The sequence below is a fragment of the Lucilia sericata genome, unplaced genomic scaffold, assembly GCF_015586225.1.
Source record: "Lucilia sericata isolate MDLA Ls3-8-SP2 unplaced genomic scaffold, ASM1558622v1 Contig000630F_arrow, whole genome shotgun sequence".
NCBI lineage: Eukaryota > Metazoa > Arthropoda > Insecta > Diptera > Calliphoridae > Lucilia > Lucilia sericata.
The window spans coordinates 89,787-104,712 of NW_023994636.1; the positions used below are offsets into that span (position 1 = coordinate 89,787).

The 14,926-nt window shown below is 31.8% G+C and overlaps 1 protein-coding gene across 3 annotated transcripts; it reads left to right on the forward strand.

Annotated features, from left to right (window-relative positions):
- Positions 1-1,834: 1,834 nt before the first annotated feature.
- Positions 1,835-9,310, forward strand: LOC119606853 (probable multidrug resistance-associated protein lethal(2)03659). 3 transcript variants are annotated; one of them, XM_037960502.1, is made up of 7 exons: positions 1,835-2,385; positions 4,326-4,559; positions 4,619-6,625; positions 6,686-7,094; positions 7,643-7,793; positions 7,866-8,331; positions 8,393-8,540. In XM_037960502.1, exons 1-7 carry the CDS (start codon positions 2,306-2,308, stop codon positions 8,403-8,405), a joined length of 3,360 nt encoding a protein of 1,119 aa, XP_037816430.1. In that variant the 5' UTR covers positions 1,835-2,305; the 3' UTR covers positions 8,406-8,540. The 3 variants fall into 3 exon arrangements, with proteins under 3 accessions (XP_037816430.1, XP_037816428.1, XP_037816429.1); XM_037960500.1 differs by adding an exon at positions 8,875-9,310 and having other exon boundaries at positions 1,836-2,385; positions 7,866-8,814; XM_037960501.1 differs by lacking the exon at positions 1,835-2,385 and adding an exon at positions 8,875-9,310 and having other exon boundaries at positions 4,472-4,559; positions 4,642-6,625; positions 7,866-8,814.
- Positions 9,311-14,926: the final 5,616 nt, after the last annotated feature.

A 14,926-nucleotide genomic window follows, 5' to 3' on the forward strand; every position in this document is an offset into this window, starting at 1 on the left:
TCTAGTCTATAGTCTAGTCTATAGTCTAGTCTATAGTCTAGTCTATAGTCTAGTCTATAGTCTAGTCTATAGTCTAGTCTATAGTCTAGTCTATAGTCTAGTCTATAGTCTAGTCTATAGTCTAGTCTATAGTCTAGTCTATAGTCTAGTCTATAGTCTAGTCTATAGTCTAGTCTATAGTCTAGTCTATAGTCTAGTCTATAGTCTAGTCTATAGTCTAGTCTATAGTCTAGTCTATAGTCTAGTCTATAGTCTAGTCTATAGTCTAGTCTATAGTCTAGTCTATAGTCTAGTCTATAGTCTAGTCTATAGTCTAGTCTATAGTCTAGTCTATAGTCTAGTCTATAGTCTAGTCTATAGTCTAGTCTATAGTCTAGTCTATAGTCTAGTCTATAGTCTAGTCTATAGTCTAGTCTATAGTCTAGTCTATAGTCTAGTCTATAGTCTAGTCTATAGTCTAGTCTATAGTCTAGTCTAAAGTCTAGTCTATAGTCTAGTCTAAAGTCTAGTCTATAGTCTAGTCTAAAGTCTAGTCTATAGTCTAGTCTAAGTCTAGTATAGTAGTCTATAGTCTAGTCTATAGTCTAGTCTATAGTCTAGTCTATAGTCTAGTCTATAGTCTAGTCTATAGTCTAGTCTATAGTCTAGTCTATAGTCTAGTCTATAGTCTAGTCTATAGTCTAGTCTATAGTCTAGTCTATAGTCTAGTCTATAGTCTAGTCTATAGTCTAGTCTATAGTCTAGTCTATAGTCTAGTCTATAGTCTAGTCTAGTCTAGTCTATAGTCTAGTCTATAGTCTAGTCTATAGTCTAGTCTATAGTCTAGTCTATAGTCTAGTCTATAGTCTAGTCTATAGTCTAGTCTATAGTCTAGTCTATAGTCTAGTCTATAGTCTAGTCTATAGTCTAGTCTATAGTCTAGTCTATAGTCTAGTCTATAGTCTAGTCTATAGTCTAGTCTATAGTCTAGTCTATAGTCTAGTCTATAGTCTAGTCTATAGTCTAGTCTATAGTCTAGTCTATAGTCTAGTCTATAGTCTAGTCTATAGTCTAGTCTATAGTCTAGTCTATAGTCTAGTCTATAGTCTAGTCTATAGTCTAGTCTATAGTCCTAGTCTATAGTCTAGTCTATAGTCCTAGTCTATAGTCTAGTCTATAGTCTAGTCTATAGTCTAGTCTATAGTCCCTAGTCCTATAGTCTAGTCTATAGTCTAGTCCTATAGTCTAGTCCTATTAGTCTAGTCTATAGTCTAGTCTATAAGTCCTAGTCCTATAGTCTAGTCTATAGTCTAGTCTATAGTCTAGTCTATAGTCTAGTCTATAGTCTAGTCTATAGTCTAGTCTATAGTCTAGTTTATAGTCTGGTAAAACTATAGTCTACTCTATAGTCTGTTATAACTATATTCTAGTTTTATAGCCTAGCGGAAAATTACTTTAATACTTTAAAAAACTGAAAAGTACTATTTCGTTATAAGTTAGTACTTTTTAAAAATTAGAATTTTCTATGACCGACTCACAAATGTTGTGAGAAGTTTGTATGAACAAATTGTAATGAGAGGAAATGTAAATAAATATAATATTGAGTTATTTTATTTATAATTCTCTTTTACTCCCAAAAACATTCACTTGAGGTACGTTCACAATCTATCAAATATTTGACGAAAACCATTTTTTTTTAATTTTTTATTTCTGTAATTACAAACAATAAAATTTAATAAGGTGATAACTTTAAAGATATATTATGTTTATGTAAATTAATATATGTTTATAGGTAATAAAAATTCCTATTTTTTAAGGGTCCCTTCATTAAATGTCAAATATTTGATAGGTGTGAATGTGTTTGTGTTGTTTACATTAGCAAAAACTTTTTAAACACAATAAATTAAATGAGCTAAATGTTAGTTGTAAAATAAAAATGAGTCTATCAACACTATGGGTAGAAATAGAGAAACATATTTTTTGTTAAAAAGAAATAAAAATAACGAAAGAAAAGATAATAATATAAAGTAACAGTTTAGCTGACTTCTTAATAAAAAATGTATTTGTTTTTAGTTTTAAATAAAAAAAAAATCAATAAAATAGTTATAAATAGAGAGAAATCATGTGTTGCTGACAGAGACAGTTAAAAGAATTTCAATAATTGTGAAATACATAAAGTATAAAGTACTATATAATGTTTTAATAAATACGATAGTAGTGAAGAATATTTAACAATGTTTATACTCTCAAATATATAAATAAAACTATTTTTATAAAAATAAAGTATTATTGTTGAAATAAAAGCAATAACCCACCGTTTAAAAATATGAATCGTTCACAGAAAAAAGTTCAACGCGCACAGAATCCATATACAAAAGCAAATATATTTTCACGTTTATGTTTCTGGTAAAGTTTAAAAAACAGTTAGTTATATTGTGAAATTAGTTAATATTATTGACCGCAAAAAAATATAAAAGTAAATGGTTAAAATGTTATAAATTAAACTTATAAGTTTTTGTTAAATTGTTCGCAAGACAAAATTGTTTTCTGAGTTGATTAAACTATATCCGTTAGTCCGTCTGTTTGTCTGTCCGTCCGTCTTAATACACAGTACTACATTTAGTACATTCTGTTACGACAAAAGCCAAATTGGAATTCATATTAAGTATATAAGTTCACAATAAGAGTTAGAACAACCTCACCAAAAAAGGGGCGGTTATATCATGTCCACGCCCACTTCATATGTTAGTGCTAATTTTGGCATTCTTGAGTATAATAAAAGCACTAACTTAAAAACAAACAAACTGAATAAATCTTTAAAAGATCAGAATGTTTTAAATAAGTAGGCATAGTTATAATAAGGACACGCCTACTTTTTATATAGAAAATGTCTGAATGTAAGTGAGAACATGCGAGTCAATTTTACAAATTATTTTTAAATGCATTAAAATTTATACCATAATTTAATACAATTTTTATGATAACCATGCCCATAAACAAAAATTTTGCCCACTTTTCGCTGTTATTTTTTTTTAATTATTTAGTTAAATCGTTTAATGTATACAAATATTTAAAATTTTAATGATAATAGTTGATTATTTTTAACATCAAATTTTAATAACAAATTGTAAAAAGTGGGCATGGTCAATAAATATATTTTAGTTATTCTGTTAAGTTAAATGCTGATTTTAGTAAACTTTTGCTTTAAACAGTAATCAAAAGAGAATTCTCTAACCACGTATATCAAAATCAGCAAATAAAGTGGGCGTGGCAATGATATTAGTGCTCACATTTTTTGTAGGGTTATATCTAACTTTATGTGAAGTATGTGCATTATATTTAAGATAATATCATTAAAAATGAAAAGATATTTATCCTATAAAGGCTGAAAACACTAAATTTGTCGGAGTTTTGGAGTAAAAAAGTAATTTTCTGAAGGGGACTTTGTATGGGAGATAGGGTCAAATGAGGTCCGATCATTACGAAAGTTAGCAGTATCATTAAGAATTGTAAGTTTTGCGTATTCTTGAAGTGATACAATATCATTCAACATATTTATGAGCTCAAAAGCCCTATTTCGGGGGTACGGTTGTATGGGGTCTATACAAAATAATGAAGCGATTTTAACAATTTTCAATAGGCTTCGTCCTTGAGTATGTGCCAAATAAGAGTATGTACCAAATTTCATTTAGTAATCTTGAAATTGCAACCTGTAGAGTGCGAACAAGGTTTACATGGGCACACACACAGACGGACGGACAGACGGACATAGCTAAATCGACTTAGAAAGTGATTCTGAGCCGATTATACTTTAAGGTGGGTGTTGGACCAATATTTTTGGGTGTTACAAACATCAGCACAAACGCATAATACCTTCTCCACTATAGTGGTTTAGTGTCGGACTATGATTTACTTGTGATTAAAACTGGATCCATTGGGATAATCCAAAGTGTAAGAGAGATCCTATCTGAAACCCTGTCAACTAGCCTAATTGCCCTAAAGCTAAATATCCATGGCATTAAGAAAATACTCTTTCTTTTTGGTGGAATCAAGGGGGTTATATCTATATGTTATGAGCAGTTGAAATCTAGCCTGATTATCTTACGAAATTCACACAATTTTGATACTCATTAAAACGTTATAATAATTAAATGTTTAATTGAGAAACTTACCTCATGTAATAGTTGTAAAATCTGAAATAAAAAAAAGTTGTAAATTAATTTTGTTTTAATTGAAAAATATTCTTACTAAGGAATAAAAACGAACCTAATTTTTTAACCGAAATTTTATATTTATTATAATTTTTTGCGATATTTGATTACAATTCTATTTTATTTTTATTCCAGGTGGACCATCGATCTCTTTCGTTTAGGTTGGAAACAATCACTTGAAGATAATGATCTTTATGAAATACCTCAAGACTTAGATTGCAAAAAGGGAACTAAACTCTTGGGTAAACTATGGGAAGAGGAGAAGAAAAGAAAAAAGAATCCAAACATATTGCTAGTAATAAGCAAGGCCTACGGGAAAGTAATACTGCCCTATGGGTTTTTCTGTGTTCTGTTGGAAACAACATTAAAGTATGTATAATTTTGAGATGAAAAAAAGATATAAATATTAAACAAAAACCCTTTAACAGATGCCTACTGCCTCTATTTTTAGGAGGTTTAGTATCGTTTTTTGCTGCTGGCCAGACTAATGTTAGTGAACAGGATGCTTTCGCCTATGCTGCCGGTATTGTTATGTGCTCCTTTCTGATGGTAATGGGCTATCAGCCGTATTTATTTTTTGCATTTAAAAAGAGCACTCAAATACGGGTATCTCTAGCCGGTTTAATATATCGCAAATGCCTGCAACTCTCGAAGAATTCCAGTGATGAAGGTTTACGCGGACGAGCCATTAATATACTGGCCAATGATTTGTCGGCATTTGATACGGTCTTGAGCTTTCTAAACGACTGGTGGAAGGGTCCATTGGAGACATTAATAATTGGCTATCTAATGTATCGTGAAATAGGTTGGGCTGCTGTGATAGGCATATCTTTTATATTGGCTTTTATACCTTTACAAGTATGGGGTGCTAAGAAGGCGGCCAGTTATACAGAGAAGACTTTGGAATGCACCGACTGGCGTGTCAAGTTAATGAATGAAATTATACAAGGTATACAAGTGATTAAGATGTATGCCTGGGAAAAATCATTTTCCCAGGTGATAGGTTTGGTACGACGCAAGGAAGTAAATGCTATTAAAGGTTCGGCTCACGTTTTTGCCGTACTCAATTGCGCTAATATGATTTCACCTATTTCCACATTTTTGGCTTTGGTTTCCTATATCTATTTTGGTGATATTTTGACGGCTCAGAAAATCTTTACAATTTCCTCATACTTTACCATGATCAGTGAGTCTATGGTAATGTTTTGGCCAGTGTCTTTAATATGTCTGGATGAAAGTTGGGTGTCGATTAAGAGGATAAAGGAATTTTTGCTGTATGGCGAAGAAGACCATGTGGTTAAAAATTATAAGAATGATATCCTACAAGATAAAGAAAAGGACAAAATAATTGCTCAAGAATTGTTACTTAATGGTAAAACAGCTCGAAAAGAAAGCAAACGTATTGTAAATTTGGAGGCTAAAGTTAAAAGTTTGGAAATGCGTAATATAATGGCTAATTGGGAAAACAAGAAAGGCGAGGGTTCTTTAAAGACACCAGCTTTGCAGCACATTACTACCACCTTTGAAAAGGAGACATTGGCTGCTATTGTGGGTCCGGTGGGTGCAGGTAAATCCACTTTACTTAATGCCATCTTAGGAGAAGTAAAGATAGAATCTGGAGAAATCCTAGTCAATGGCAAAATCTCTTATTGTGCCCAAGAGGCCTGGGTATTTGAGGGCTCCATTAAGGATAATATTATATTTGTGGAAGACTATGATGAGAGGCGTTATAAGCAAGTTCTAAAGGTTTGCTCATTGGAACGTGATGTAGAATTATGGCCTAAGCGTGATCTGACGAGGGTGGGAGAACGAGGTGTGAGTTTAAGTGGTGGTCAAAAGGCTAGAGTCAATTTAGCCAGAGCAATATACCGCAAAGCAGATATCTATCTACTAGATGATCCCCTATCGGCTGTAGACAGTCATGTAGGCAAACATATAATGGACAATTGTATCAATCAGTTTCTTTATGATAAAATACGCATATTGGTTACACATCAATTGCAATATCTAAACGATGTTGAACATGTTATTCTCATGGATGGTGGCAGTATTGTGGCCCAGGGTAATTACCAGGAATTGCAAAATTCTAAACAGTTTAAGTTTCTAGCACAAACTGAAAAGAAAAGTTCTGAGAATGAAGACGATATGGAATTCATTGATGGTGTATCGGAAGATGAGAAAAGTCTGAAAGCCTATAGATCTCGTTTGGCTTCTGGTAGTAGTGCTGATTTTGATATGCAAGAATTTATAGTGGAGGAAAATGAAGAAGCAGAGGAGCTGGGTAAAGAAACTAAGGCAGATGGTTCGGTTAAGTTTGACAACTATATGACCTACTTTAAGGCCTTAAATAATACTTGGTATTTCCTGCTGATAGTTATGCTATTCATAGCTACTCGCTTTTTACTAAACAGTACGGAATATTACTTATCTAGATGGTAAGTCGCTTTAAGTAGAATTAACTTACAGAAAATTGATTAAAACATTTCTCTTTACAGGGTGATATGGGAAGAAAAGATAGCCTTGGCTCCTTTTGAAAATAACACCGATTTAATGGATCACAACTCCACCGATATTAGTGCGAATAATGAATCTGAGTTGGTATTCAACAACTCCACAGAGAAGTCAATTTACGACAGTCATGCTGAAGAGAGACAACAACGTATTCTTATCTATTTGTTAATATTGATTATCACTACTGTAGTTTATGTCTGGCGTACATTTGGTTTTATACACATGTGTCTCCAGATCTCTTTACATCTGCACGATTTACTATTCCGAGCCATAACCAGCAGTTCTATGCTCTTTTTTAATACAAATCCATCGGGTCGTATTTTGAATCGTTTCTCGAAAGATATTCATACATTGGATGTGGAAGTACCGCGCGCCATAATGGATTGTACAACGGTAAGTAATAAATCTATTAACTGTGTTTAAGAAACAGGAACTTATCATTAGGGTTTTAGTGAAACATAAGGGAAAGAAATTCCTTCAAATCAAATCTTATGATAAATCGATTTACAAAAAAAGTCTTAAAGCTTTGGAAATTTGTTGTAAAAAAATGTTTTTGTGAAAAAGTTGATTTTGAGTAAAAAATAGGAATTTGACTTAACAATTGAATTTTTAGTGAAAAGTTAATATTTTTTTTTCAAAATTGAATTTTAAGTGATTATTAATGGAAAATTGGATTTTTAGTGAAAAATTTTAATTTTGGGGAAAAAGTTGATTTTTAGCTAAAATTTTGATTTCTAGTGGAAAATTGGATTTTTATTTAAAAATTTCATTTTTTGAGAATAATTTCATTTTTATTTAAAAATTTCATTTTTAGAGAAACATTTCATTTTTAGAGAAAAATTTCATTTTTAAAGAAAAATTTTATTTTTAGAAAAAAAAAATTGATAAGTGAATAATCTGACTTACTGTTGGTAACATAATCTTCTATTAATCTTTTTCAGTTCATTATTGATGTAATTGGTGTAATAATAATTGTCGCCATTGTCAACTATTGGTTACTAATACCATCACTAGTGATTCTTCTAGCTCTCATAATATTACAACAAATTTTCGTTAGCACCAGTCGTGATGTCAAACGTTTAGAGTCAATTTGTAAGTATTGTTTTAACAAACAATCAGCATACATACATATATGCTAATGATAACAATTTTATCCTTTCACAGCTCGCAGTCCCATTTACTCACTAACAAATCAAACATTACAGGGCCTAACAACTATAAGAGCTTTACAGGCCGAAAAAATCTTAGAGTCTGAGTTTCATGAGCATCAAAATGCTAACTCTTCTGCTTTGTTTTTATTTCTCTCATCAAATCGAGCGTTTGCTTTCTGGACTGATATACTGTGTGTGTGTTTCAATGCAATAGTCATCTTTAGTTTCTTAGCTCTACGTTCCAGTTTTAATAGTGGTGATGTGGGTTTGGCTATTCTGCAATCATGTGCCTTGGTGGGCATGTGCCAGTGGGGTATGCGTGAAACGGCTGAATTGGAAAATGAAATGACAAGCGTGGAACGAGTTTTAGAATATACCAGAATACCACCAGAATCAATTACAAAGACACCGTTAGATCCAAAACCAAAAGGACTTTGGCCCAGTAAAGGACGTATAGAATTTATCAACTTTCATTTAAGGTACAATCCCGATGATGAGTGCATTTTGAAAAATTTAAATTTTACCATAGATCCTAAACAGAAGGTGGGTATAGTAGGACGTACGGGAGCTGGAAAGTCTTCCATTATACAATCACTCTTCCGTTTGGCCTATAATGAGGGAGTTATACGCATCGATGGTTTAGATATTGAATCCATTGATCTGTACGATTTGAGAAGTAAACTTTCGATTATTCCTCAAGATCCGGTGCTATTTTCGGGAACATTGCGTTATAACTTAGATCCTTTGGAGGAATATAGTGATGAGAAAATGTGGCAGGCTTTAGAAGATGTGGAATTAAAAGAACATGTTACAAAATCTTTAAATGGTTTAGATTGTGCCATGTCAGATGGTGGCTCCAACTTTAGTGTGGGTCAAAGGCAATTGGTTTGCTTGGCACGTGCTATTCTTAGACAAAATAAGATTTTGTTACTAGATGAGGCTACCGCCAATGTAGATCCTATGTAAGTTATTAAACTTCTAAAGAATATAGTATATATGACTCAACTTTTGTATTTCTCCAGAACGGATGCTTTGATTCAAAACACCATACGCAGTAAATTTGCCGATTGCACCGTTTTAACGATTGCCCATCGCTTACACACCGTTATGGATAGTGATCGTGTTCTTGTTATGGATGTTGGTCATGCTGTGGAATTCGATCATCCCTATTTGTTGTTGCAAAAACCTAAAGGTTTTCTACGACGTTTAGTAGATGACACTAGTTCCGATGCTGCTGCCGCTTTATTAAAAGCGGCCCAAGAAAGTTACAAGTTAAAAGTACAAAATGTTTAGAGACATTTAGTCTATATGTAGTAGATATATAGTAAATGAACTCATATATTTTAGTTAAGGACTAGTAATATTTTTGTGTGATATATTTGACAATATTTTTATATTTTTACCAAATGTATTAAAAGAACATTTTATAAAAGAAGAGAACAGCTTTTTGTGAAAATTGTGCCAAACAAGAAATGAGAGTTTTATTTGTTTAATTATGCATTTTTATTATAAATCTAGAAAACGGCTATGCTTTGTGAAAGATTTTGTTTTAAAAAGCAATAAATATTTAAATTTAATCGAAATAATATTTTGTTCCTAATAAATTAAACACTCATAACTAATTGTGATGACCATGAAAACAATAAATATTCATTAGCAGAGAGAGAATGCAAGCAATTTGAAAGATCAAATAGAATTACACCCGATAAAGATATTCACACTTAGTTTGAGGACTCTAGTTGCAGCTCAGTTCTAGTTCAGTTCTAGTGCAGTTCTAAGTTCAGTTCTAGTTCAGTTCTAGTTCAGTTCTATTCCCGGTTCTAGTCAGTCTAGTTTCAGTCTCGTTCAGTTCTAGGTTCAGTTCTAGTTCAAGTTCTAGTTCAGTTCTAGTTGCAGTTCTAGTTCAGTTCTAGTTTCAGTTCTAGTTCAGTTGTAGTTCAGTTCTAGTGTCAGTGTCTAGTTCAGTTCTAGTTGCAGTTCTAGTTCCAGTTCAGTAGTTCAGGTCTAGTTCACAGTTCTAGTTCAGTTCTAGTTCAGTCCTAGTTCAGTTCTAGTCAGTTCTAGTTCAGTTCTAGTTCAGTTCTAGTTCAGTTCTGTTCAGGTTCTAGTTCCAGCCTTTCTAGTTCAGTTCTAGTTCCAGTTCTAGTTCAGTTTCTAGTTCAGTTCTAGTTCAGTTTTCTAGTTTCAGTTCTAGATTCAGTTTCTAGTTCAGTTCTAGTTCAGTTTCTTAGTTCCGTCTAGTTCATTTCTAGTTCAGTTCTAGTTCAGTTCTAGTTCAGTTCTAGTTCAGTTCTAGTTCAGTTCTATGGTTCAGTTTCATAGTTCTAGTTCAGTTCTAGTTCAGGTTCTAGTTCAGTTCTAGTTCAGTTCTAGTTCAGTTCTAGTTCAGTTCTAGTTCAGTTCTAGTTCAGTTCTAGTTCAGTTCTAGTTCAGTTCAGTTCTAGTTCAGTTCTAGTTCAGTTCTAGTTCAGTTCTAGTTCAGTTCTAGTTCAGTTCTAGTTCAGTTCTAGTTCAGTTCTAGTTCAGTTCTAGTTCAGTTCTAGTTCAGTTCTAGTTCAGTTCTAGTTCAGTTCTAGTTCAGTTCTAGTTCAGTTCTAGTTCAGTTCTAGTTCAGTTCTAGTTCAGTTCTAGTTCAGTTCTAGTTCAGTTCTAGTTCAGTTCTAGTTCAGTTCTAGTTCAGTTCTAGTTCAGTTCTAGTTCAGTTCTAGTTCAGTTCTAGTTCAGTTCTAGTTCAGTTCTAGTTCAGTTCTAGTTCAGTTCTAGTTCAGTTCTAGTTCAGTTCTAGTTCAGTTCTAGTTCAGTTCTAGTTCAGTTCTAGTTCAGTTCTAGTTCAGTTCTAGTTCAGTTCTAGTTCAGTTCTAGTTCAGTTCTAGTTCAGTTCTAGTTCAGTTTAGTTCAGTTCTAGTTCAGTTCTAGTTCAGTTCTAGTTCAGTTCTAGTTCAGTTCTCAGTTCTAGTTCAGTTCTAGTTCAGTTCTAGTTCAGTTCTAGTTCAGTTCTAGTTCAGTTCTAGTTCAGTTCTAGTTCAGTTCTAGTTCAGTTCTAGTTCAGTTCTAGTTCAGTTCTAGTTCAGTTCTAGTTCAGTTCTAGTTCAGTTCTAGTTCAGTTCTAGTTCAGTTCTAGTTCAGTTCTAGTTCAGTTCTAGTTCAGTTCTAGTTCAGTTCTAGTTCAGTTCTAGTTCAGTTCTAGTTCAGTTCTAGTTCAGTTCTAGTTCAGTTCTAGTTCAGTTCTAGTTCAGTTCTAGTTCAGTTCTAGTTCAGTTCTAGTTCAGTTCTAGTTCAGTTCTAGTTCAGTTCTAGTTCAGTTCTAGTTCAGTTCTAGTTCAGTTCTAGTTCAGTTCTAGTTCAGTTCTAGTTCAGTTCTAGTTCAGTTCTAGTTCAGTTCTAGTTCAGTTCTAGTTCAGTTCTAGTTCAGTTCTAGTTCAGTTCTAGTTCAGTTCTAGTTCAGTTCTAGTTCAGTTCTAGTTCAGTTCTAGTTCAGTTCTAGTTCAGTTCTAGTTCAGTTCTAGTTCAGTTCTAGTTCAGTTCTAGTTCAGTTCTAGTTCAGTTCTAGTTCAGTTCTAGTTCAGTTCTAGTTCAGTTCTAGTTCAGTTCTAGTTCAGTTCTAGTTCAGTTCTAGTTCAGTTCTAGTTCAGTTCTAGTTCAGTTCTAGTTCAGTTCTAGTTCAGTTCTAGTTCAGTTCTAGTTCAGTTCTAGTTCAGTTCTAGTTCAGTTCTAGTTCAGTTCTAGTTCGTCAAATTGTTTAAATTGATTCTCTTAAATGGAACGAATTTTGTTGTCTGTATGGAATTTTGTATGAAAATAATAAATTATTCTTCGACCGAAATTCATCACTCCCTTTCAAATTGCTCTACGTCAAGGTACTTTTTCACCAATAAAAGAAATCGTAATGTTGAATATTTATCAGATGTATTTTTATATTAATCAAAAAGAATGAGGTCAAAATATAAATAGGTACAATTTTTACCCCTTTAAAAGTCAAAATGTTCAAAAAGTACCAAAATTTATTTTTATGATTTACAAAATCTAAGGTGCTAAAAATAGATCAAAATGTCATTTTGTTCCCCTATAATAAATTCAAGTTTACTCATTAACGCTGCTCTTTTTATATAGAAGATTAAGGACATTTGTAAAAATTTAGTTTAAGTAAATAAATTCCAGAAGAGAATAGAAGAAAATGATTTTCTTCTTTTAAATTATGTTAAAAATATTCTTCATTCAACTAATAAGAAATACAAAACACGTTTTTGCATTTTTTTTTCCATTTTCAACAACACATTCCTTCATACATAGTATGCATCCGAAACATGTTTATGTATGTATCTGTGTCTATATTTCGAAACAACTTCAGTTTGGAGAAAGAAGCAACGTTTGAGAAAAAAAAATATAAAAATCTATAAACAGGCAATATGAGGAAGAATCCAGATTGTGCCAATCTATTTGCTTAACTGCATTGTTGTGCAGATTATTTTATATATATGTATGTATATTTTTTTATTTATTTACTCCATTTTACTTTATTTATATCCAGAAGATGTATTTTGTTATATTCACCCTGCAAATGACATTGGAAAAAATCCTTATGCTGACTTGTGACTTTAGGCTGGCAAGAAGAGGTTGATGTTTTTTCCTATTTTATTCTAGGCTTATTTTTTATATTTCTTTTTAGCTGTCCTTTTTCTATTTTACTTAAAAAAAATAATCAAATGTTTTATGTTGAACACGATTCTATTAACAGGAGGAAAAACATGTAGAGAGCGACATTTGATATGTAAGCTGCTGCGTTGACAACAAAATGAGGAGAGAAAGCTTCTTTTGCTTATAAGCTAACATTATATGTATTTCTTTTAAAATAATGTATTCCTATAGAAATGTATTCTTTTTACTCTACTACCAACCTGCTATTTCCTTCTATAAGTAAAAAATATTTGAAAAAACAACTATTTTTATTTTGATGACAGTCACGTTTATCAAATACCAAGGGGAAACTTGTACTGGAAAAAATGCAAAAGAAAACTGTTAACTTTGCAGTCAACGCTTCAATTGCATTTTTTACTTTTTAAATTATAAACTAAGTATAAATATAGAATGCCGTTAAAAGGGAACAAATCACGAATTGGCAAATCTCGAGGGATTTCAAGCATTTTATTTTTGTGAAAATTTAAATAACATTCATGTTACAGATTCAACTACTTCTTCGAACCAGCTTTACCAAATTGAACTGAACTAGAACTGAATTAGTATCAAAAAATTAAAGTGGATCATTTAACAGGTTTTGTAATAATAGAATTAAAACTAACTGAACTAGAACTGAACTAGAACTGAACTAGAACTGAACTAGAACTGAACTAGAACTGAACTAGAACTGAACTAGAACTGAACTAGAACTGAACTAGATCTGAACTAGAACTGAACTAGAACTGAACTAGAACTGAACTAGAACTGAACTAGAAGAACTGAAACTGAACTAGAACTGAACTAGAACTGAACTAGAACTGAACTAGAACTGAACTAGAACTGAACTAGAACTGAACTAGAACTGAACTAGAACTGAACTAGAACTGAACTAGAACTGAACTGAAACTGAATTAGAACTGAATTAGAACTGAACTAGAACTGAACTAGAACTGAACTAGAACTGAACTAGAACTGAACTAGAACTGAACTAGAACTGAACTAGAACTGAACTAGAAACTGAACTAGAACTGAACTAGAACTGAACTAGAACTGAACTAGAACTGAACTAGAACTGAACTAGAACTGAACTAGAACTGAACTAGAACTGAACTAGAACTGAACTAGAACTGAACTAGAACTGAACTAGAACTGAACTAGAACTGAACTAGAACTGAACTAGAACTGAACTAGAACTAAACTAGAACTGAACTTGAACTGAACCAGAACTGAACTAGAACTGAACTAGAACCTAACTAGAACTGAACTAGAACTGAATTAGAACTGAACTAGAACTGAACTAGAACTGAACTAGAACTGAACTAGAATGAACTAGAACTGAACTAGAACTGAACTAGAACTGAACTAGAACTGAACTAGAACTGAACTAGAACTGAACTAGAACTGAACTAGAACTGAACTAGAACTGAAACTAGAACTGAACTAGAACTGAAACTAGAACGAATATAACACTTTAAATATAAAATATATATTTATTATAATTTTAATTTTATTATAAATTAATTTCGATTAGAGCTGCGAATTATTATTATCTCGTTTTTTATAGAAAGAGTTTAGGTTTTGTTCGTATAAAGATTTTTTAATGTTTTAGAATTTCAACTTGTTTAAAATTCTAAGTTTCTTTAAAAAAATTTTAATTACTAATCAAATTAAACTTAATGTCATATGTTTTACTCCTTTTAATATAACTTATAAAAGCTTTTTTTCATTACAAAAATTTTTGATAATTGACTTAATTTTATTTAATATTTAAAATGTTTATTTTATTGTTAAAACAGTTTCTAATATTGTAAAACAACTACCACTCTTTTTTTTTTTTTTTTTCTTAAAAATAAAATATTTAATTTTCCCTGTTTTATTGTCTGAATTTTCATATTAACTTCAGTAATAGACACACATCCCACATTCATTCTTTCAACATTCTAAACTCAAGCAGTAAGGACTTGTACTACGCTAAGACTGACTATGATGGAGGAGTAAAATGTGTTGTCGTTTGTTTCGTACAACCGAAATCCACTAAAGACAATTTCAGTCGGTTTGCATTTAATTGCTAAAGTTTTTTAATTAAATTATTTTTTTTTTCTATATATATAGACAATATTTTTTTCTCTTTTAGCTGTTGCTGTTATTGTTGTAGTAGGTTTTGTGCGTGTGTGTATTTATGTGTGATTTTTTCATTATTCATTTCTATGTATTTGTGTGGTATTTTGTTGGCCAAACTTCGGGAACCATAAAAGAGAGACGACAGATATAAAACTGCCATATTATTTAGGAATATTGTCTTGTAAGAGACGATACACAAAACAAAAAACCAAAAAATATACGCATACATACATATATACACATTATATCTTTTTTAAATGTATTTCTTAAATTGTTCCT